Consider the following 17920-nt stretch of genomic DNA (forward strand, 5'->3'; position numbering starts at 1 on the left):
GTAACTGTAAGAGTGAACTATAATTGTTTCTGATTTGGACAGAAGGTACAAGAAGGACTACTACCCTTTTCCAGTGTTAGCAGTATGGTTCCAAGTTTCCTACTTGGACATACGTCAAGGAGACTCCATCAGTACTTGTTTTAATACTTTGCAACCACTAGTAGATGGTTGATTTGCTTTTTGTTCACAATTTGACACATAAATATGCCTTAGCACATGCTCATACACACACACACACACACACACACACACACACACACACACACACACAAACCCTGATATATCTCCCTTACCTCCTTCCCTAAGTCTTGGTACTTCTCCCTTTTAACTATCAAGCCTACCTCATACCTAACACTGCCTTTTGAAGATCATGACTTTTGGGTTTTAATGAGGGCTATTTGTGCGACCATTGGATTAGAACAGTCTGTAGGAGTCTGTCAGTACATAACTGAAAACAGTGAGTCACATCTCTTAAAGATGTGTGTGTGTGTGTGTATATATATATATATATATATATATATCTCATCAAGACAATGTTTACTCTGTTCTTATTTAGAACATTCGCACATTATTTATGTTGCTTAAATTTTAATTGAGCACATCTCGAAAGGCTACACCACGCTTGGGAAGACAAGGTTGCTGAAATGTATTCAAAATTTGAAAATAGTTCATCTCATAGTTCTTTAGTTGCAAAACAAAGACTTCTGGGCAGTAATTGGTGTTAATCAAAAGACACAGTTTTTCACTTAAGTGGTCTTCTGTACACAGGCACCTGAGTTTACTGCTTCTCACAGATATTATATTACTGTTGATTTTTCATAATGGAGTCTCTTGAGTTCCTATATATTCTTTTAATCTGTAATAAGGCATAATTTTATCCTTTCACCACCAATTTAGATGGGTTTTATTTCTTTTTTCTTGTCTAATTGCTCTGGTTATAGCCTCAAGTAATTATTTTAAGTAAGAGCACATACAGTAGGCATGTTAATTTTACTCTTGACCTTAAAAGCCAAAAATGTAAATTTATAGTTTTGTGCATAATGTTAGTGGAGTGCATTTCTTGCACGACCTTTATTATTTTTAGGTCATTTCCTTTTATTCTTGCTTAGCTGGTGTGGCTTTAATCATGAAAAGTGCTGAATTGTGTTAAATGCTTTTTCTTCATTTATTGAAATAATAAGGTGACATTATCCTTTATTCTACTAAGGGAGTACATCACATCAATTTATTTTATGTGTTGAACTATCTTTTCATCTCAGAAATAAATTACATTTGGTTATAATAGATGGTTCTTTTAATGTGCTATTGAGTTTGGTTTGCTGGCCTTTTGTTGAAGAATTATGCATCCACATTCATCAGGGATATGACTGGTAGTTTTATGGTCTGTTCAGCTTGTGTCAGGCTTTTGTATCTGAATAGAAATTCTCACTCATAAAATGGATTTGGAAGCATTCCCTCCTCTTGAACCTTTTGGAACAGCTCGGGAAGAATTGCTATTAATTCTTTAAATGTCTGGTTGAATTCGCTAGTGAAGCCATCTGTTCGTGAGCTTTCATTGTCGGGGGTTTGGATTACTGATCTCTAGACTCATCTATGCACTTTCTCTGCTTAATCATTGAATTTTGAAATGTGCTATTTATAGGATTGCTGGGATGCGTTGTTAAGGATGGCCATTCTGTTTGTTTTTCTGTTTTATCATTTAGCAATTTTTAAATGAACTAAAACCACCAAAGGACAGTATAGAAATACTATAGTATTCTCAGTACCCATTCCTTAAGGTAAGATTAAAAACTTCAATGCCAAATTATTTTGTGACCTTTGAAGTCATTAACAGCTAAAAATGGCTACACCATTTTCAAGACAAGGGATAATTTCAATACTTTGAGGAACTTTTCTGAGCATTGCTGATGAATTCTGGAGAACATCTAATCCTAGGATGAATGTTCCCTCCACTAGGTAGCTCCAAGTTCACTGTTTAGCTTTAGAAATAACTAAACTTTCATTTCTTATTATATCTACTGGTGCCTGTTTTTTGGCGACTCCCATTGGCATGGCTCCCATGGACTACTTCCTGGAAAGCAGCTAATGCTGCTGTGGTCTGGAAATGCTTTGCGTGACTCTCAGGTCATACTCCAAACCTAGAAAGCATGCCAGAGCCAAGCACACAAACAAATGTATTCACTCCTTAAATTCATAACGGTTCATTTTGGTGGTCCCTGAAGTGTGTAGGTATATGTTTATTAATGCAAAGTACTAAGGCTATTTTACTTCAAAATCTAATGATGACAATTTGCCCAGAAGCTGGGATAGCTTTGAAAATATCAAGGAAAAAAACAACTTTATCAAGAGGCAAATTAGTTTTTGAAGCTGGTGTTAATTGGCAGTGAAGGTGTTTCATTATGAAGCTGAATTTTTTAACAGTTGTTACTTGGTTCCTATGAAAACACCAGCCAGAAGAGAACACAGTAGTTTAGAGGATCTGACTCCCATCTCAGCCAATCCCTTTGCCAATGTGCATCCGGTTTTAAAACTCTTATGTGCTGCCTAGAGACTGTGTCTACGTTGGCTGTTTAGTCGCCTTTCTATCTTCATTGGAGGCAAACTTCATAATGAATGGGTTCAGGGATGATCACTTTCAAACTGCAGGTGTTGTATTTTTCTATTTTGCTGGTTTCTGCGTTTGAATGAAACCCAAGACTTCATGGGAGAACTGTTTTCTTTTTGTAACCTACCACATAAAGGAAACCACAGGGAATATATAAATGGTAGCTACAGAGATTATTCTTCTGCATGCAACAATGAGAAATGTGGTACTTTGTCTCTATGTGTGGATGTACCTACTGCTGACTTTATAAAGAAAACAGAAACACCTTAGGGCCATAGGTAATGATGTCCAACTGTTTACTCTCTTCCCGAGTGGTAAACACAATGTATTCAGAGTAACTGACAGTATAAATGCTTTGATACTTTCTCTATTGTGATATTTTTGTAGCTGGCTGAGAGTAAGGGAGGAGGTGAGAATAAAACAAAGGGGAAAAAAGTTTGCTTCATGAGTCCACAACCTATAGGCAACAAGTCCCTGGCATCTCCTATATGTAGTCGGTCTTTGCTGTGGTCAGCATCTGGTCTTTGGAAGATGTACGGCACAACACTATTTTCTGTGGAGGATGAAACTTGTTAGTTTAAATTATGTGCCACTATTCCCTCAGCCAAATCATTTCATTATGTGATCAGAGTCTTACTGAAGCCTCTGCTGTTGATTCTAAGAAACAAGCATGGTTCTATTTGTTGTTCTTCAAAAGAAGACAACAGCAGGCTTGCAATGTCTCAGCAAGGGATTTACAGAAAAATAATGAATGCTTCTGCTGCAGCATGTCACAGGGGAGGCTGGGACAATAGTGATCTGATGCACACTGCTGCTCTTTGCTTGCTGGGCAGCATGTACACCTGGATTCCTGACAGCTATGCGGGTTCACTAGAGACTTGTGCCATTCTTTTGGTCCCCTCTTAGGCGATGGTGGAGACAGTTAACAACCTCCTTCAGCCACAAGCTTTGAATGCATGGAGAGACCTGACGACAAGTGATCAACTGCGTGCGGCCACCATGTTGCTTGACACTGTGGAGGAGAGTGCTTTCGTGTTAGCTGATAACCTTTTGAAGACCGACATTGTCAGGGAGAATACAGACAATATTCGTAAGTGACCTTTTGCTAAGACAGAAGGTCTGGAGTCACTTTTGGAGCAGGAAAAGAAAAAAAAAATCTGACACCCCAGTCATGAACCATGTTTCAGTTTATGTTACTGCATTTTTCAAAGTAGGATAGCTTTCAGTTTAACAAGATCTGAATTCATGCATATTAACCTCCATAGAGAATTCCATATTCAGCGTATTATCTAGAGATTACTTCAGTGAGATTTTTTTTTATGTAGGCATGTATTTATGTAGGTTTTATACTACTTACAATTTTGACCTCCTAATGCAAGGATTATTTGTCTTTTTAGTATGCTTGAGTTATATTCTAAAAGAAACAAGTCATTTGACCGATGATGTTACTGCTTAGAACTTGTATCATCCCTTCAAATAAGTATAAATCTGTTTTTATTATGTTTTAGGATGTAGTTGACAGTTTTATTTCAGGAGATTTGATAAAGCTGTTTTATATTTTATTAGATTTGTAGGTAGTTCAATATTGACATGACAGTACATCTATTGAGTATAAAAAGATTTTTACATAATTCATGAAATATGGAAAATAGTTTGAAAATTGACTTAAAAAGCAAAGATGAAAAAGTATTAGGGCTTGGACTTAAATTTTGAGTATTAATCTTGATTATTATACGTTTGAATTCTTTACATAATTTTTGCACATCTTTGCTTATTTAATTTATAAATGAGGTGAAAACTTTAACCATATACTTTTGAACAAATCACATGCCTTTAACATGGCAAATAGAACAAGAACTCTTAAATCCTGACTGTAGAAAACAGTTCAGAGATTACGGTAATTCTTCTAGCTTCACCAGATTTCTTACAGAACCCTGACACCTCTATGTTATGAACAGAGTTAGAAGTTGCAAGGCTGAGCACGGAAGGAAACCTAGAAGATCTAAAATTCCCAGAGAACACGGGCCACGGAAGTACCATCCAGCTCTCAGCAAACACACTGAAGCAAAATGGCCGGAATGGTAAGTTGGAAACCAACTCCAATGCTGATCAGAGTGCTAAATTAAATTCACTTAAAAAATAATGTAAATGTAGAAGTAACCCTATAAAGAAAGCATATTCCTAGCTTCACCAATCTTTAATAATAATAATAATAATAATAATAATAATAATAATAATGATAATAATAATATCCCATTTCTCACAAAGGCAGGAAAAACTTGTTAGGTGATACAGAGTTGACCTGAGATTGTATAACTTAATCAGAACTATTGCTTATAGAGAAAATAGCTTTGAAAATGGATCTTTCTAATAGTAGCAACCATTTTAATGTGCTGTCAGAATAAAATATAGTCAATGTAGAAATCATTTAAGAGGAAATGTAGAATTCATTGTTATGCTGACAACCAGACTAGGTCTGACATGTCCGTGGCAGTGGTAAGATTGTGTAGAGTGGTAAGATGGTGTACATAGAAACAGATCCTTGTATGCACTTCCTCTCTGCTCCTCCCTTTAACTTCATTTCCCACTGAGAAAGGGTTCTTCTCAGACAGAACTCTCATCAGTAGTTCCCTTTCTAATAGCACAGGGAATAAAACCACCTGCCTTAAGGAGTCCTGCCCCTGCCTGTCTTGAACATCTTGTCTTGTTTGTCCCACTTTGTATCTTTTCTCCTGCATGATTTGTGATCCATGTTAAATAGTTAGACTTATATCCATCATCCAAATCATGGTCCTACAGCGGGACTTTTCTTTCTATGGCAGCCTCTCTATCATATGCTTTTATCTTCCCTTTACTGAAATTAACTTTTTCTTTTACATAAAATATCCTGGTATGGCTTCTTTTCCATCTACTCCTCCCAGATCCATCCCCTTTCTGTCTGTCACTGTGAAGTAAATAGGCTTCTAAGGGACAATAATAAAATGAAACAAGATAAAATAAGAACTACCACATCCAAATAGGATAAAACCAACAAACAGAAGGATGAGAGCTTAGGAAAAGGCATCAGAGACCCACTCATTCTCACACTCAGGAATGCTATAGAAACACTAAGCTGGAAGCCATAGTATGTATGCAAAAATCCTATAAGGTAAAAGAGAGAAACAATATACAAGTTAAATAAGTAAAATTAAAATAAGATTAAATTGACGCCAATAACCACAAAATCCTTTAACATGTCATTGTGAGACAAGGAAACCCCAGTGGTGCCAGTGATTCTTTTTCCTTTGGTCATCTACTGCGGGGCATGAAGCCTGCACTGAAGAGAGGCTTATTTCCCCAGTGAGATTCCCTTCGGAAAACCTGTATTTTCCTTTGCAACTTGTTTTCCACTGGAGATAGCTTCTGGTAAGGGGATGGAGTTATGTGTCTGCTTCTCCTTTCAACTCTAAGACCCATCTGGTGCAGACTCTTGCAGACCTGGTATATGCTGCCTTAATCATAGCAGTTCTACTTAATGCTCAGTGGCATACTGTCATTCCATCTTGTAAGAGCCAGAAGGAATGGAGGGAGAACATCAACAAAACACGAACCTCTAAATCAACAGGAACAAAGCCCATAGGACCTCATAGGAACAGTGCTTCAATAGTACTAAGTGTCGCCTTCAAGCATCATAAGTTTTATCCTAGATATAGAACGAAATTCTTTTCTCTAATGTAACTGATAAGTATTCAGGGAGCTGCTATTATTTGGATTTGGAGTGTTATATAGGTATATTTAAGATAGAGGTAAACATAAGAAGCCCCTCTTCCTTCATGTAGCCTCCATTACAATTTCTTTGTAAGAGTATTAAAAAGACAATGGATGCAAAAAAACAGCAGCCGACCACATAGCATAGAAACTTCTGGAATGTCTCTGGGTACAGTAACTCTGCTACTGCAGCCACGCACATCTCTACCTTCTGCATGGTGGGTCGCTGGTCCCTGTCTGATTCTGAAAGTCATCACGTCTGATTCAGTGCATCTGCCTGGAGTGTCCATGGAACTTGTTTGCAGTGCTAGTTGGGAAAATGAGTCTGTGTACATGTTCTGTATATAAATTCTCAAGAAGAGGGAATTCCATAAACATAAATATATTTATATAAGGTATTCATGGTCATATCTCTTTATCTCCCCCATCTCTGTCTCTGTCTCTGTCTCTGTCTCTGTCTCTGTCTCTGTCTCTGTCTCTGTCTCTCTCTCTCTCTCTCTCTCTCTCTCTCTCTCTCTCTCTCTCTCTCTCACAAGCTTTTCATTTGACACACAAGCTTTTTCTCTCTCTTTCTGACCTTGATTTTTAAAGACAGAGAGTTTGCCTTTCTGATCTTCGTAACTGGAGTGGTCAGGGTAGCATCTGCTTCTTGTCCAACTCTGACATCATAATAGAATTAAGACATAGGGTTTGGCTTTTACCATGAAAGTAATGATAAAAAGTAATAACACATAACAAAAGGGAAAAAAAGTAAACATTAAAATTACCATAATTAGAGAATTATCACAAAGGGTCATAAGGTGGAAGAACTTTGTGACTTTGTGCAAACAGTGGCCTAGAAAGAAAATGACAAATACAAACAATTAGTGTCCTTACTTAAAAAAAATTCACAGTAGTATAATTAAAACACAATGAAATATATATACTGTGTGTGTTTACTTTAAATCTGACAGTTAAATTTACATTTACAGATAAAAAAAACAGGTAGAAAAATAAGTTGGAAACTAAGTGTTCCCTACTACCTCTACCATTGTGTTACATACTGCTCTTTTCTTGTCTCCTTCTAAAGAAAGATCTTTATTATCATTTTGTTCTTAGACTTCATATTGCTGGAATCACCCAATATGAATTATTTTCTGTGTAGATTAAGTAATCCAAAAAGTCACATTGAGATTCAGTCACATTTTCCATTTATTAATATTTTGTGCTGTATACCTAGTATATTCTATTACTTGTGATATATTTATTCTTTTATTTGATTTCTTTCAAGATAGAGGCTATGATCAATAAGGATTCTGTAAAAAGCCTCATGCAAATTGTTTTCTTTGTGGTAAATGTTCTTACTTATCCAGGAAGGGTCAATATGTATGCAGCTTTATAAAAAGTGTCAAAGTGCTTCCAAGTCACTGCAAAATTTTGTATTCCCATCAGTAGGGTACAAGGATTTGAACTGCTTCAAGTCCGTGTAAACATTAGTATCAAGTGGGTATAAAATAGTATTACAAATGTACTTTTACCATTTGTTTCTTTAATTGCTAATCATTCCAACTGTCTTTTGTTATAGAAAATGGTTTTTGTTTTATTTTTTCTTAAATTGTTCATTAATCTCTCTGGATAATTTTAGGTATCTTCTATAACTGTATTGTTAACGAACATGAATGTTCTGTAATTCAAGACTCCCATATTCCCTAGTCTGTGGTTCGCATATCTGTTTTCTTGATGGTATATTCTAATAAGTTCAAAATTTTAGCTTTGTTGAAGTTTAATTTTCCATTTTTATGGCTAGGGTTTTTGAAGCTATGTACATAATTTTTCTTTAGAATATAAAGAGATGATCTTGTATTTGGTTCTAGGACATATATGGTTCTGGATTCTGGTTCTGTGTTGAGGAAGCATCTTGAAGTTAGTTTCAAGGACGCAGTGAGACAGGGCTTCAGATTCAGATTTGGTGTTAAAGAAATCATATATAGTGATCTCAATCAAATTCAACTTCCATTTCCTCATCAGATGCTCAGTACTTTGGTACCAAGCAAATGAATGCTTTGTTTTATGTCTGTGAATGTGTATTTATATAGTCTTGACTGCACCACCTAACTAGAATTACAAACTCCAGCAGAGTGTAGAAACTAATCCATTTCTTCCAATTTCTAACTCACATTTGTATTTATTTCAGGAGAGATTAGAGTGGCCTTTGTCCTATATAATAACCTGGGTCCTTATTTGTCTACGGAGAATGCCAGTATGAAGTTGGGCACAGAAGCTATGTCCACAAATCACTCCGTTATTGTCAATTCCCCTGTTATTACAGCAGCAATAAATAAGGAATTCAGTAATAAAGTGTATTTGGCTGATCCTGTGGTATTTACTGTTAAACACATCAAGGTAAGAAAATGTCATGGCCTGTTTCACTGTCTATATTATTTATATTTGTTATGGATGAATATTAAATATATTAATTTTCTTTTAATATTTATCTATTATATAACATAGACTATATCATCAATGAGTACAGTCATGGTTGTTTTCAGAAATATTCATAAATATGCCAGAGAAAATATATAATATCTGTCTTTATATGACATGATATGTTAATTTTTCCATATAGAAATAATGTTACACCTAGATGTAATATATAATAAAACATTATGTACTCTAAATATACAACTCAGAGTTTTTAAAAGAGCTTGTAGTGGACGATGTTGAACTGGATAGCATTTCATATGCTATTATTATATAAGCAGTCTTATCTGTGTCTAAAGATATATTTTTGTACATGTACAAATCTGGAAGTTGTAAATGTAAGGTAAAGACCACCCTTTTACAATTTTTTTCCAACAATTGCCCTTACTTTTAAATTTAAAAGCTGATACAATTTCAAAACAGTGTTAGTAAGATCAGTTTTGGTATGAACACCATTGGAAAATAGTAATCTCACTTCTAGTCAGACAGAATAAACGCCAGGTATTCCATTTCACTTCAAATTGATGAGGGCCACTTAATATGAAGGCACTGAACACACCTGTGTAAGGATTGCAACAGAGCATGGGGCTGTGCTGTCGGTAGAGAAAGTGCCTACTTCATTTACTCGATTGTAAAGTAGTTATTGCCTTTATTGATCTTTTTCCACCATAGCAGTCAGAAGAAAATTTCAACCCTAACTGTTCATTTTGGAGCTATTCCAAGCGCACAATGACAGGTTATTGGTCAACACAAGGCTGTCGACTCCTGACAACCAACAAGACACATACTACATGCTCCTGTAACCACCTCACCAACTTTGCAGTATTGATGGCACATGTGGAAGTTAAGGTAAGATATTCCGTAAGGCAGGAACACTCTTAACAGGCAACCAGGATTCTAACTCTAAATATTCCTAATTCGACAAGTCTATTCTTTCCTAATAATTCTAGCCAGGAATTATGGTATTTCAGCTATATGCTTTGGATAGTTCTGATAACTGCTTCTTTCTTTAACCAATATAAATCCTAAAATCAGAGTTTACTCAATAAATTTACCTATAGCCTCCCTGATTTCAATTTAGACAAAGAAATGTTATATCATAACCTCATGAACAGGGTAAGAGAGACAGGGCTAATGGAAGTTGAGATTGGGTACATTGAAGACTAACGAGCTATAGGTTACACATGGTCGATCTGATTCCTGGAAAAACAACATATGCATGTGATACATAGACTATAATGGTACAGAGGATTGGGCATACTGTAATACAGGAGAATGGATATTCCAGTCTAATCAACAAATCAGGTAGATGAGTTGGAAACTGCCGAAGATATCTGTATCTGTTTCATTCTGGCATGACAGGATTGTATACATAGAAGGTTATGAAAAAAGAAATATGGATTTTCAATGGAAAAGAAGACCGAGTGGGCTTTAGTGTGTCCTCTAACACAGAACTGTCAGGGTTGAGAATACTGCAGTTTGTATGCAGAGGTGCGAGGCCTGAAAGTTCAGAGGTTGGAGATCTCTAATTTTTTTTTTTTTCCAAATAAGATACTTTGAAATGACTAGGAATCCTAGTGTTTTGCTTCTCAAAACAAAACAGTTGGCCAGGATCAATATCCGATTTGATTCTCTACAATAATTATTGGGAGAGGAGGGCTAGCTTGAGTTGTTTATGTAACTGAAAAAAAATATAAAAAGCATACAGTTTTTGAACAAAATATCCAGTGAAAAGAATACATTTTTTCTAAATATAATAGTCATAAGTTAAATGAGTATTTAACATCTTATTTTATAACTTCTTATAATTTTTAAAAATTTTATGCATTAAATATAATAAAATATGTATGTTACACACACACACAATGCATGAAATTAGTAAATAACCATATATATTTAACATAATATTGTTTTTTATTAGGGTGCAATATACATTATGTCAACATTTAAAGCTCTGTTTTCATAGCATATCATATTAGGTATCAAATCCTAATTTTTAATAGACACAGAATTTTTAAAAACATGAGTACTTAAAACCTAAATTGGCCTTGACAATGACTGAATGTTCTTTCATAAATTTTCATAAGATTTTCCTATTATATAAAAGTTACTTAGCTATGCAACTGAAGGAATTAATAGATGATGTATTTTAAGGCAACTTACTTCATGGGCTGAATTCAATTTGAAATAATACATATTTTTATTCAGTTTAACTGTTCAATTCAGAACAGCTTTGTTGATATATAATGTAAGAAAGCACAAAATAAATGCCGCCATCAAGAAATGTAGGTTTTCCATAGAAGAAGCAAACACATATAGTTTCATCATATTATAGACGAGATTAGAGTAAGATTCTTGTAGTGTTCTATGGAAATACTGAATATATAAAGTCGAGAAATTTTCCTAGATTAGAGTTGTTAGGCTATAAGATTTCTATTAAGAAATTAATGAATTAACTGGGAAGTTGTAAAGAATATCCCTATTAGAGAAGACATATGAACAAAATCACAAAGAAGTTAAATATGACAGTTGAAGATAGTATGAAAACGATGAAGAGCATTCATGTAAAATTATTGCACCACAGACAACATGGCTGCCCAGCATCTGGAGAGAAAGAATTCAGTAGCCATGTGGCTAAGTTCAGTGAGCTTAACATCCATAAGGAAGGACTGGAGTCTGAACACATACTAGCATACTACATGGCCTACATGTCTCAGTGCTTATATGTGACACATAAAGTTGGCAAGTTAAATTCAAACTGATTTACAATATTTAACTGTCACAACAAGGGAGGCACACAAAACCTGAACTCAGAATTCTCACAATGACCTGAGTTCTACTGAAGTGTGACACTGTGGGGTGCACCATCCAATGGTAGTCCGTCATCTCCTTTACCCTTTAAATGGATGAGACCTCAATTAAAGTACTCTTTATAGGGTTTCAGAGTATAGATGTAGTCTACAAGGAGTTTAAGCACGGCCACCTTTCTAGAAAGTGATGACCGTGGAATGCTTTCCATTGTGCATAGATTCTCCCTGATACCAGATGTGGAAGGTGGTACACTATCTACACGGTGGAACACAGTTCAATAGTGCTAGGAAAAGAAGTCTATCAACACGGGAGGTGCAAGGAAAAAATATATTTTAGTTAGACATAGAACAACAAAAGAACACATAAAACTTGTTACCTTAGTTATATACTTTGAGAGATGAATTAGCAATTATATGCTGGTGGACTTTCAACTCCATGACATCAGTAAGAATGGAACAGCTATTAGTGTTCAATACATTTTAGAAATTAAAAACTCTGGCAGAAGGTTTGCATACCTTACGCCAATGATGCAAGTAATTTCCTGCTGCACAGATTTTGTTGTTGTTATAATTGAGAAAAAGATGGTACAGGTATCTTGAAGAAGACGGCATCTATGTCCAGCTGGCAACAAAAAAGTAAAATTGCTCTTACTGTTTCTACACAGTTCAGATTCTGGTCTTCAAGGGACTGCAAGGCTTATTTTGTTGAAGCATTTAAAACTGATTGAGTTCGGCAACAATGGCCACATTGACAAATGATAGATTTAATTCTGGAATGTGTTAGTCGGGCTCTTGGATCCTACATTTCAACCAGCCCAGGCATTAAATTCTGAAAAATGGATCAAATGTAGGCAAAAACAAAATACCATTTTTGGGGGGCTCAGTTTATTTCCTACAGCTCCTTGCTAATCCATTTTAAAAGGATCACGACTGTGACCACTATTGTGTGTCAACAGGAGACAAAATAAATGGGAATCGATACTTTCCTTTAGCAATCACTCATGCAGAATGTTTCATGTGGCTAGAGTCACAGTCTCTGGTGATTACCACAGTCAACTCCATTTTGATCCCGGAATATAAGTTTGGCACTTTAGATATTAGAGAAGACCTGAAAATACTGGGCATAGTCATCACTAGAATCCTAAAATGAAGTACATTAACAAATTTGCATTAAACTTCCATTGAAATAGAATAATAATTTACTTGTACATAATGAGAGATACAGCGACCAGGTAGAACATATATATTTATACATACTAGTTACCCTCTTTTAATGTTTCAGTAAACTCTATATACAGGGAAGAACATCATATTATGTTAGATTAGATTATTTGTTTGACAATTTTGTAAAGAAAGAAAGAAGGACGGGAGGAAGGAAGGGAGGGAGGGAGGGAGAGAGAGAGAGAGAGAGAGAGAGAGAGAGAGAGAGAGAGAGAGAGAGAGAGAGAGAGAGAGAGAGAGAGAATTGACAGGATAGTCTTGATCCTTACAGATATCAAGTCTTGATATTTGTCTTCGTTCTGGGATTCTACTGAGCACTGAATGGTCCTTATCCATGTCTGTTTGCTTAGCTATCTATATGAATTCTGTCCATTGGCTTCATCTATGAGTTCTCCCTTCTCTTAGAATCACTTTTTTTTTTTGGTTGTTGGTTTTCCACATTTTGAGGACTGTAATATGATAGTCGTAAAGTTAGTGTTGTACCTTCCAATGTACTACATGTTCTCTATATATGTATTATTCATATAACTCTCTATACATGTAACTTTCCATTCCCACTTGTTCTGTGTATTACCAAACTCCAGTGATTATGCTTCTAATTCTGGCCCTTGAGGCCTTACATTTTTTGAGGAGCTTGGGCATTAGCAGAAGGGCAAGGAAGTGAGGCTGTGGTGATAGCTGTGGTACTGAGGATTGTTTGTTTTTTTCATGAAATAATATTTATTTTATTTTTATTTTTTATTTTTTATTGGATATTTTTTTTCTTTTTTTTAATTTTTAATATTTTTATTACATATTTTCCTCAATTACATTTCCAATGCTATCCCAAAAGTCCCCCATAGTGCCCCCCACTTCCCTACCCACCCATTCCCATTCTTTTGGCCCTGGCATTCCCCTATATTGGGGCATATAAAGTTTGCAAGTCCAATGGGCCTCTCTTTCCAATGATGGCCGACTAGGCCATCTTTCGATACATATGCAGCTAGAGACAAGAGCTCCGGGGTTCTGGTTAGTTCATCATGTTGTTCCAACTATAGGGTTGAAGATCCCTTTAGCTCCTTGGGTACTTTCTCTAGCTTCTGCATAGGGAGCCCTGTGATACATGCAATAGCTGACTGTGAACATTCACTCCTGTGTTTGCTAGGCCCCGGCATCGTCTCACAAGAGACAGCTATATTTGGGTCCTTTCAGCAAAATCTTGCTAGTGTATGCAATGGTGTCAGCGTTTAGAAGCTGCTTATGGGAAGGATCCCTGGATACAGCAGTCTCTAAATGGTCCATCCTTTCATCACAGCTACGAACTTTGTCTCTGTAACTCCTTCCCTGGGTGTTTTGTTCCCAATTCTAAGAAGGGGCACAGTGTCCACACTTTGGTCTTCATTCTTCTTGAGTTTCATGCATTTAGCAAATTGTATCTTATATCTTGGGTATCCTAAGTTTTGGGCTAATATCCACTTATCAGTGAATACATATTGTGTGAGTTCTTTTGTGATTGTGTTACTTCACTCAAGATGATGCCCTCCAGGTCCATCCATTTGGCTAGGAATTTCATAAATTCATTCTTTTTAATAGCTGAGTAGTACTCCATTGTGTAAATGTACCATAATTTCTGTATCCATTCCTCTGTTGAGGGACATCTGGGTTCTTTCCAGCTTCTGGCTATTATAAATAGGGCTGCTATGAACATAGTGGAGCATGTGTCCTTTTTACCAGTTGGGACATCTTCTGGATATATGCCCAGGAGAGGTATTGCTGGATCCTCCGGTAGTGCTATGTCCAATTTTCTGAGGAACCGCCAGACTGATTTGCAGAGTGGTTGTACAAGCTTGCAATCCCACCAACAATGGAGGAGTGTTCCTCTTTCTCCACATCCTCGCCAGCATCTGCTGTCACCTGAATTTTTGATCTTAGCCATTCTGACTGGTGTGAGGTGGAATCTCAGGGTTGTTTTGATTTGCATTTCCCTGATGATTAAGGATGTTGAACATTTTTTCAGGTGCTTCTCTGCCATTCGGTATTCCTCAGGTGATAATTCTTTGTTCAGTTCTGAGCCCCATTTTTAATGGGGTTATTTGACTTTCTGGAGTCTACCTTCTTGAGTTCTTTATATATATATTGGATATTAGTCCCTTATCTGATTTAGGATAGGTGAAGATCCTTTCCCAATCTGTTGGTGGTTTTTTTGTCTTATTGATGGTGTCTTTAGCATTGCAGAAGCTTTGCAGTTTCATGAGGTCCCACTTGTCAATTCTCGATCTTACAGCACAAGCCATTACTGTTCTATTCAAGAATTTTTCCCCTGTGCCCATATCTTCAAGACTTTTCCCCACTTTCTCCTCTATAAGTTTCAGTGTCTCTGGTTTTATGTGAAGTTCCTTGATCCACTTAGACTTGACCTTAGTACAAGGAGATAGGAATGGATCGATTCGCATTCTTCTACATGTTAACAACCAGTTGTGCCAGCACCATTTGTTGAAAATGCTGTCTTTCTTCCACTGGATGTTTTTAGCTCCCTTGTCGAAGATCAAGTGACCGTAGGTGTGTGGGTTCATTTCTGGGTCTTCAATTCTATTCCATTGGTCTATTTGTCTGTCACTATACCAGTACCATGCAGTTTTTATCACAATTGCTCTGTAGTAAAGCTTTAGGTCCGGCATGGTGATTCCACCAGAGGTTCTTTTATCCTTGAGAAGAGTTTTTGCTATCCTAGGTTTTTTGTTACTCCAGATGAATTTGCAGATTGCACTTTCTAATTCGTTGAAGAATTTATTTGGAATTTTGATGGGGATTGCATTGAATCTGTAGATTGCTTTTGGCAAGATAGCCATTTTTACAATGTTGATCCTGCCAATCCATGAGCATGGGAGATCTTTCCATCTTCTGAGATCTTCTATAATTTCTTTCTTCAGAGACTTGAAGTTTTTATTATACAGATCTTTCACTTCCTTAGTTAGAGTCACGCCAAGATATTTTATATTATGTGTGACTATTGAGAAGGGTGTTGTTTCCCTAATTTCTTTCTCAGCCTGTTTATTCTTTGTGTAGAGAAAGGCCATTGATTTGTTTGAGTTAATTTTATATCCAGCTACTTCACCGAAGCTGTTTATCAGGCTTAGGAGTTCTCTGGTGGAATTTTTAGGGTCACTTATATATACTATCATATCATCTGCAAAAAGTGATATTTTGACTTCATCTTTTCCAATTTGTATCCCTTTGATCTCCTTTTGTTGTCGAATTGCTCTGGCTAGGACTTCAAGTACAATGTTGAATAGGTATGGAGAAAGTGGACAGCCTTGTCTAGTCCCTGATTTTAGAGGGATTGCTTCAAGCTTCTGACCATTTACTTTGATGTTGGCTACTGGTTTGCTGTAGATTGCTTTTATCATGTTTAGGTATGGGCCTTGAATTCCTGATCTTTCCAAGACTTTTATCATGAATGGGTGTTGGATCTTGTCAAATGCTTTTTCCGCATCTAACGAGATGACCATGTGGTTTTTGTCTTTGAGTTTGTTTATATACTGGATTACGTTGATGGATTTCCATATATTGAACCATCCCTGCATCCCTGGGATGAAACCTACTTGGTCAGGATGGATGATTGTTTTGATGTGTTCTTGGATTCGGTTAGCAAGAACTTTATTGAGGATTTTTGCATCAATATTCATAAGGGATATTGGTCTGAAGTTTTCTATCTTTGTTGGGTCTTTTTGTGGTTTAGGTATCAGAGTAATTGTGGCTTCATAGAATGAGTTGGGTAGAGTACCTTCTGTTTCTATTTTGTGGAATAGTTTGTGAAGAACTGGGATTAGATCTTCTTTGAAGGTCTGATAGAACTCTGCACTAAACCCATCTGGTCCTGGGCTTTTTTTAGTTGGGAGACTATCAATGACTGCTTCTATTTCTTTGGGGGATATAGGGCTGTTTAGATCATTAACCTGATCTTGATTCAACTTTGGTACCTGGTATCTGTCTAGGAACTTCTCCATTTCATCCAGGTTCTCCAGTTTTGTTGAGTATAGCCTTTGGTAGAAGGATTCTTTAAGGGATTTTTGTGCTTCCTCTTTACTGTCTTCTACCTGTTTACCAGTGTTCCTTTGTATTTCTTTAAGTGTGTTATTAAAGTCCTTCTTGAGATCATCAGGAGATATGCTTTTAGATCCGTGTCTAGCTTTTCCGGTGTGTTGGGGTGCCCTGGACTGGGCGAAGTGGGAGTGCTGGGTTCTGATGATGGTGAGTGGTCTTGGTTTCTGTTAGTAAGATTATTACTTTTCGCCATCTGGTAATCTCTGGGGTTAGTTGTTGTCGTTGTCACTGTTTAAAGATTGGAGCAGAAGCTGTGTTCCACTCACCAGCAGTCTCAAAATCCTGTGGTGGGGGTTGTGGGTAGCTGGTGGGTGTCAGCCGACCCTGCACTCTAGCTACCCCGGCGCTTTTCTGACCGGAGAGGCTTGTGGCCCTACTGAGGCGGGATTTCTGCCTCCCCAACCAAAGCAGTCTCAGGTCCCGCGTGATTGGACTGGAGCAGAAGCTGTGTTCCACTCACCAGCAGTCTCAAAATCCTGTGCCGGGGGTCCTGGGTAGCTGGCGGGTGTCAGCCGACCCTGCGCTCTAGCTACCCTGGTGCTGGTCCGGCCGGAAGTCTATTGGATATTTTTTTTTTTACTTATATTTCAAATGTTTTCCCCTTTCCAGATCTCCCCTTTGGAAACCCCCTATCCCCTTTCCCTCCCCCTGCTTCTATGATGGTGATCCCCCCCACCCACCCACTCTCGTTTTCCTGCCCTGGCATTCCCCTACCCTGGGGCATTGAACACACTGAGACCCAAGGGCCTCTTCTCTCATTGATGTCCAACAAGGCCATCCTCTGCTACATATGTGGCCCGAGCCATCGGTTCTGCCATGTATACTCTTTGGTTGGTCCTGTCCCCAGGAGCTCTGGTTGGTCTTACTGGTTCACATTGTTGTTCCCTCCATGGTGTTGCAAACCATTTCACCTCCTTCAGTTCCTTCTCCAACTCCTCCATCAGGAACCCCATGCTTAGTCCAATGGTTGCATGTCAGCATCCACCTCTGTATT

At 37.2% G+C, this 17920-nt stretch overlaps 1 protein-coding gene across 31 annotated transcripts in view; it reads left to right on the plus strand.

Moving 5' to 3' along the window:
- Adgrl3 (adhesion G protein-coupled receptor L3) overlaps positions 1-17920 on the plus strand; it is a 778447-nt gene that overhangs the window by 636079 nt on the left and 124448 nt on the right. For all 31 annotated transcript variants that reach the window (XM_085836782.1, XM_085836789.1, XM_085836791.1 and 28 more), the window contains 4 exons: positions 3512-3695; positions 4564-4686; positions 8526-8734; positions 9485-9661. In XM_085836782.1, coding sequence (XP_085692908.1) covers positions 3512-3695; positions 4564-4686; positions 8526-8734; positions 9485-9661 — 693 coding nt within the window. The remainder of the gene's footprint in view (positions 1-3511; positions 3696-4563; positions 4687-8525; positions 8735-9484; positions 9662-17920) is intronic.

This window comes from Mus caroli, unplaced genomic scaffold (genome assembly GCF_978045245.1).
Source record: "Mus caroli unplaced genomic scaffold, Mus_caroli_1 scaffold_4, whole genome shotgun sequence".
NCBI lineage: Eukaryota > Metazoa > Chordata > Mammalia > Rodentia > Muridae > Mus > Mus caroli.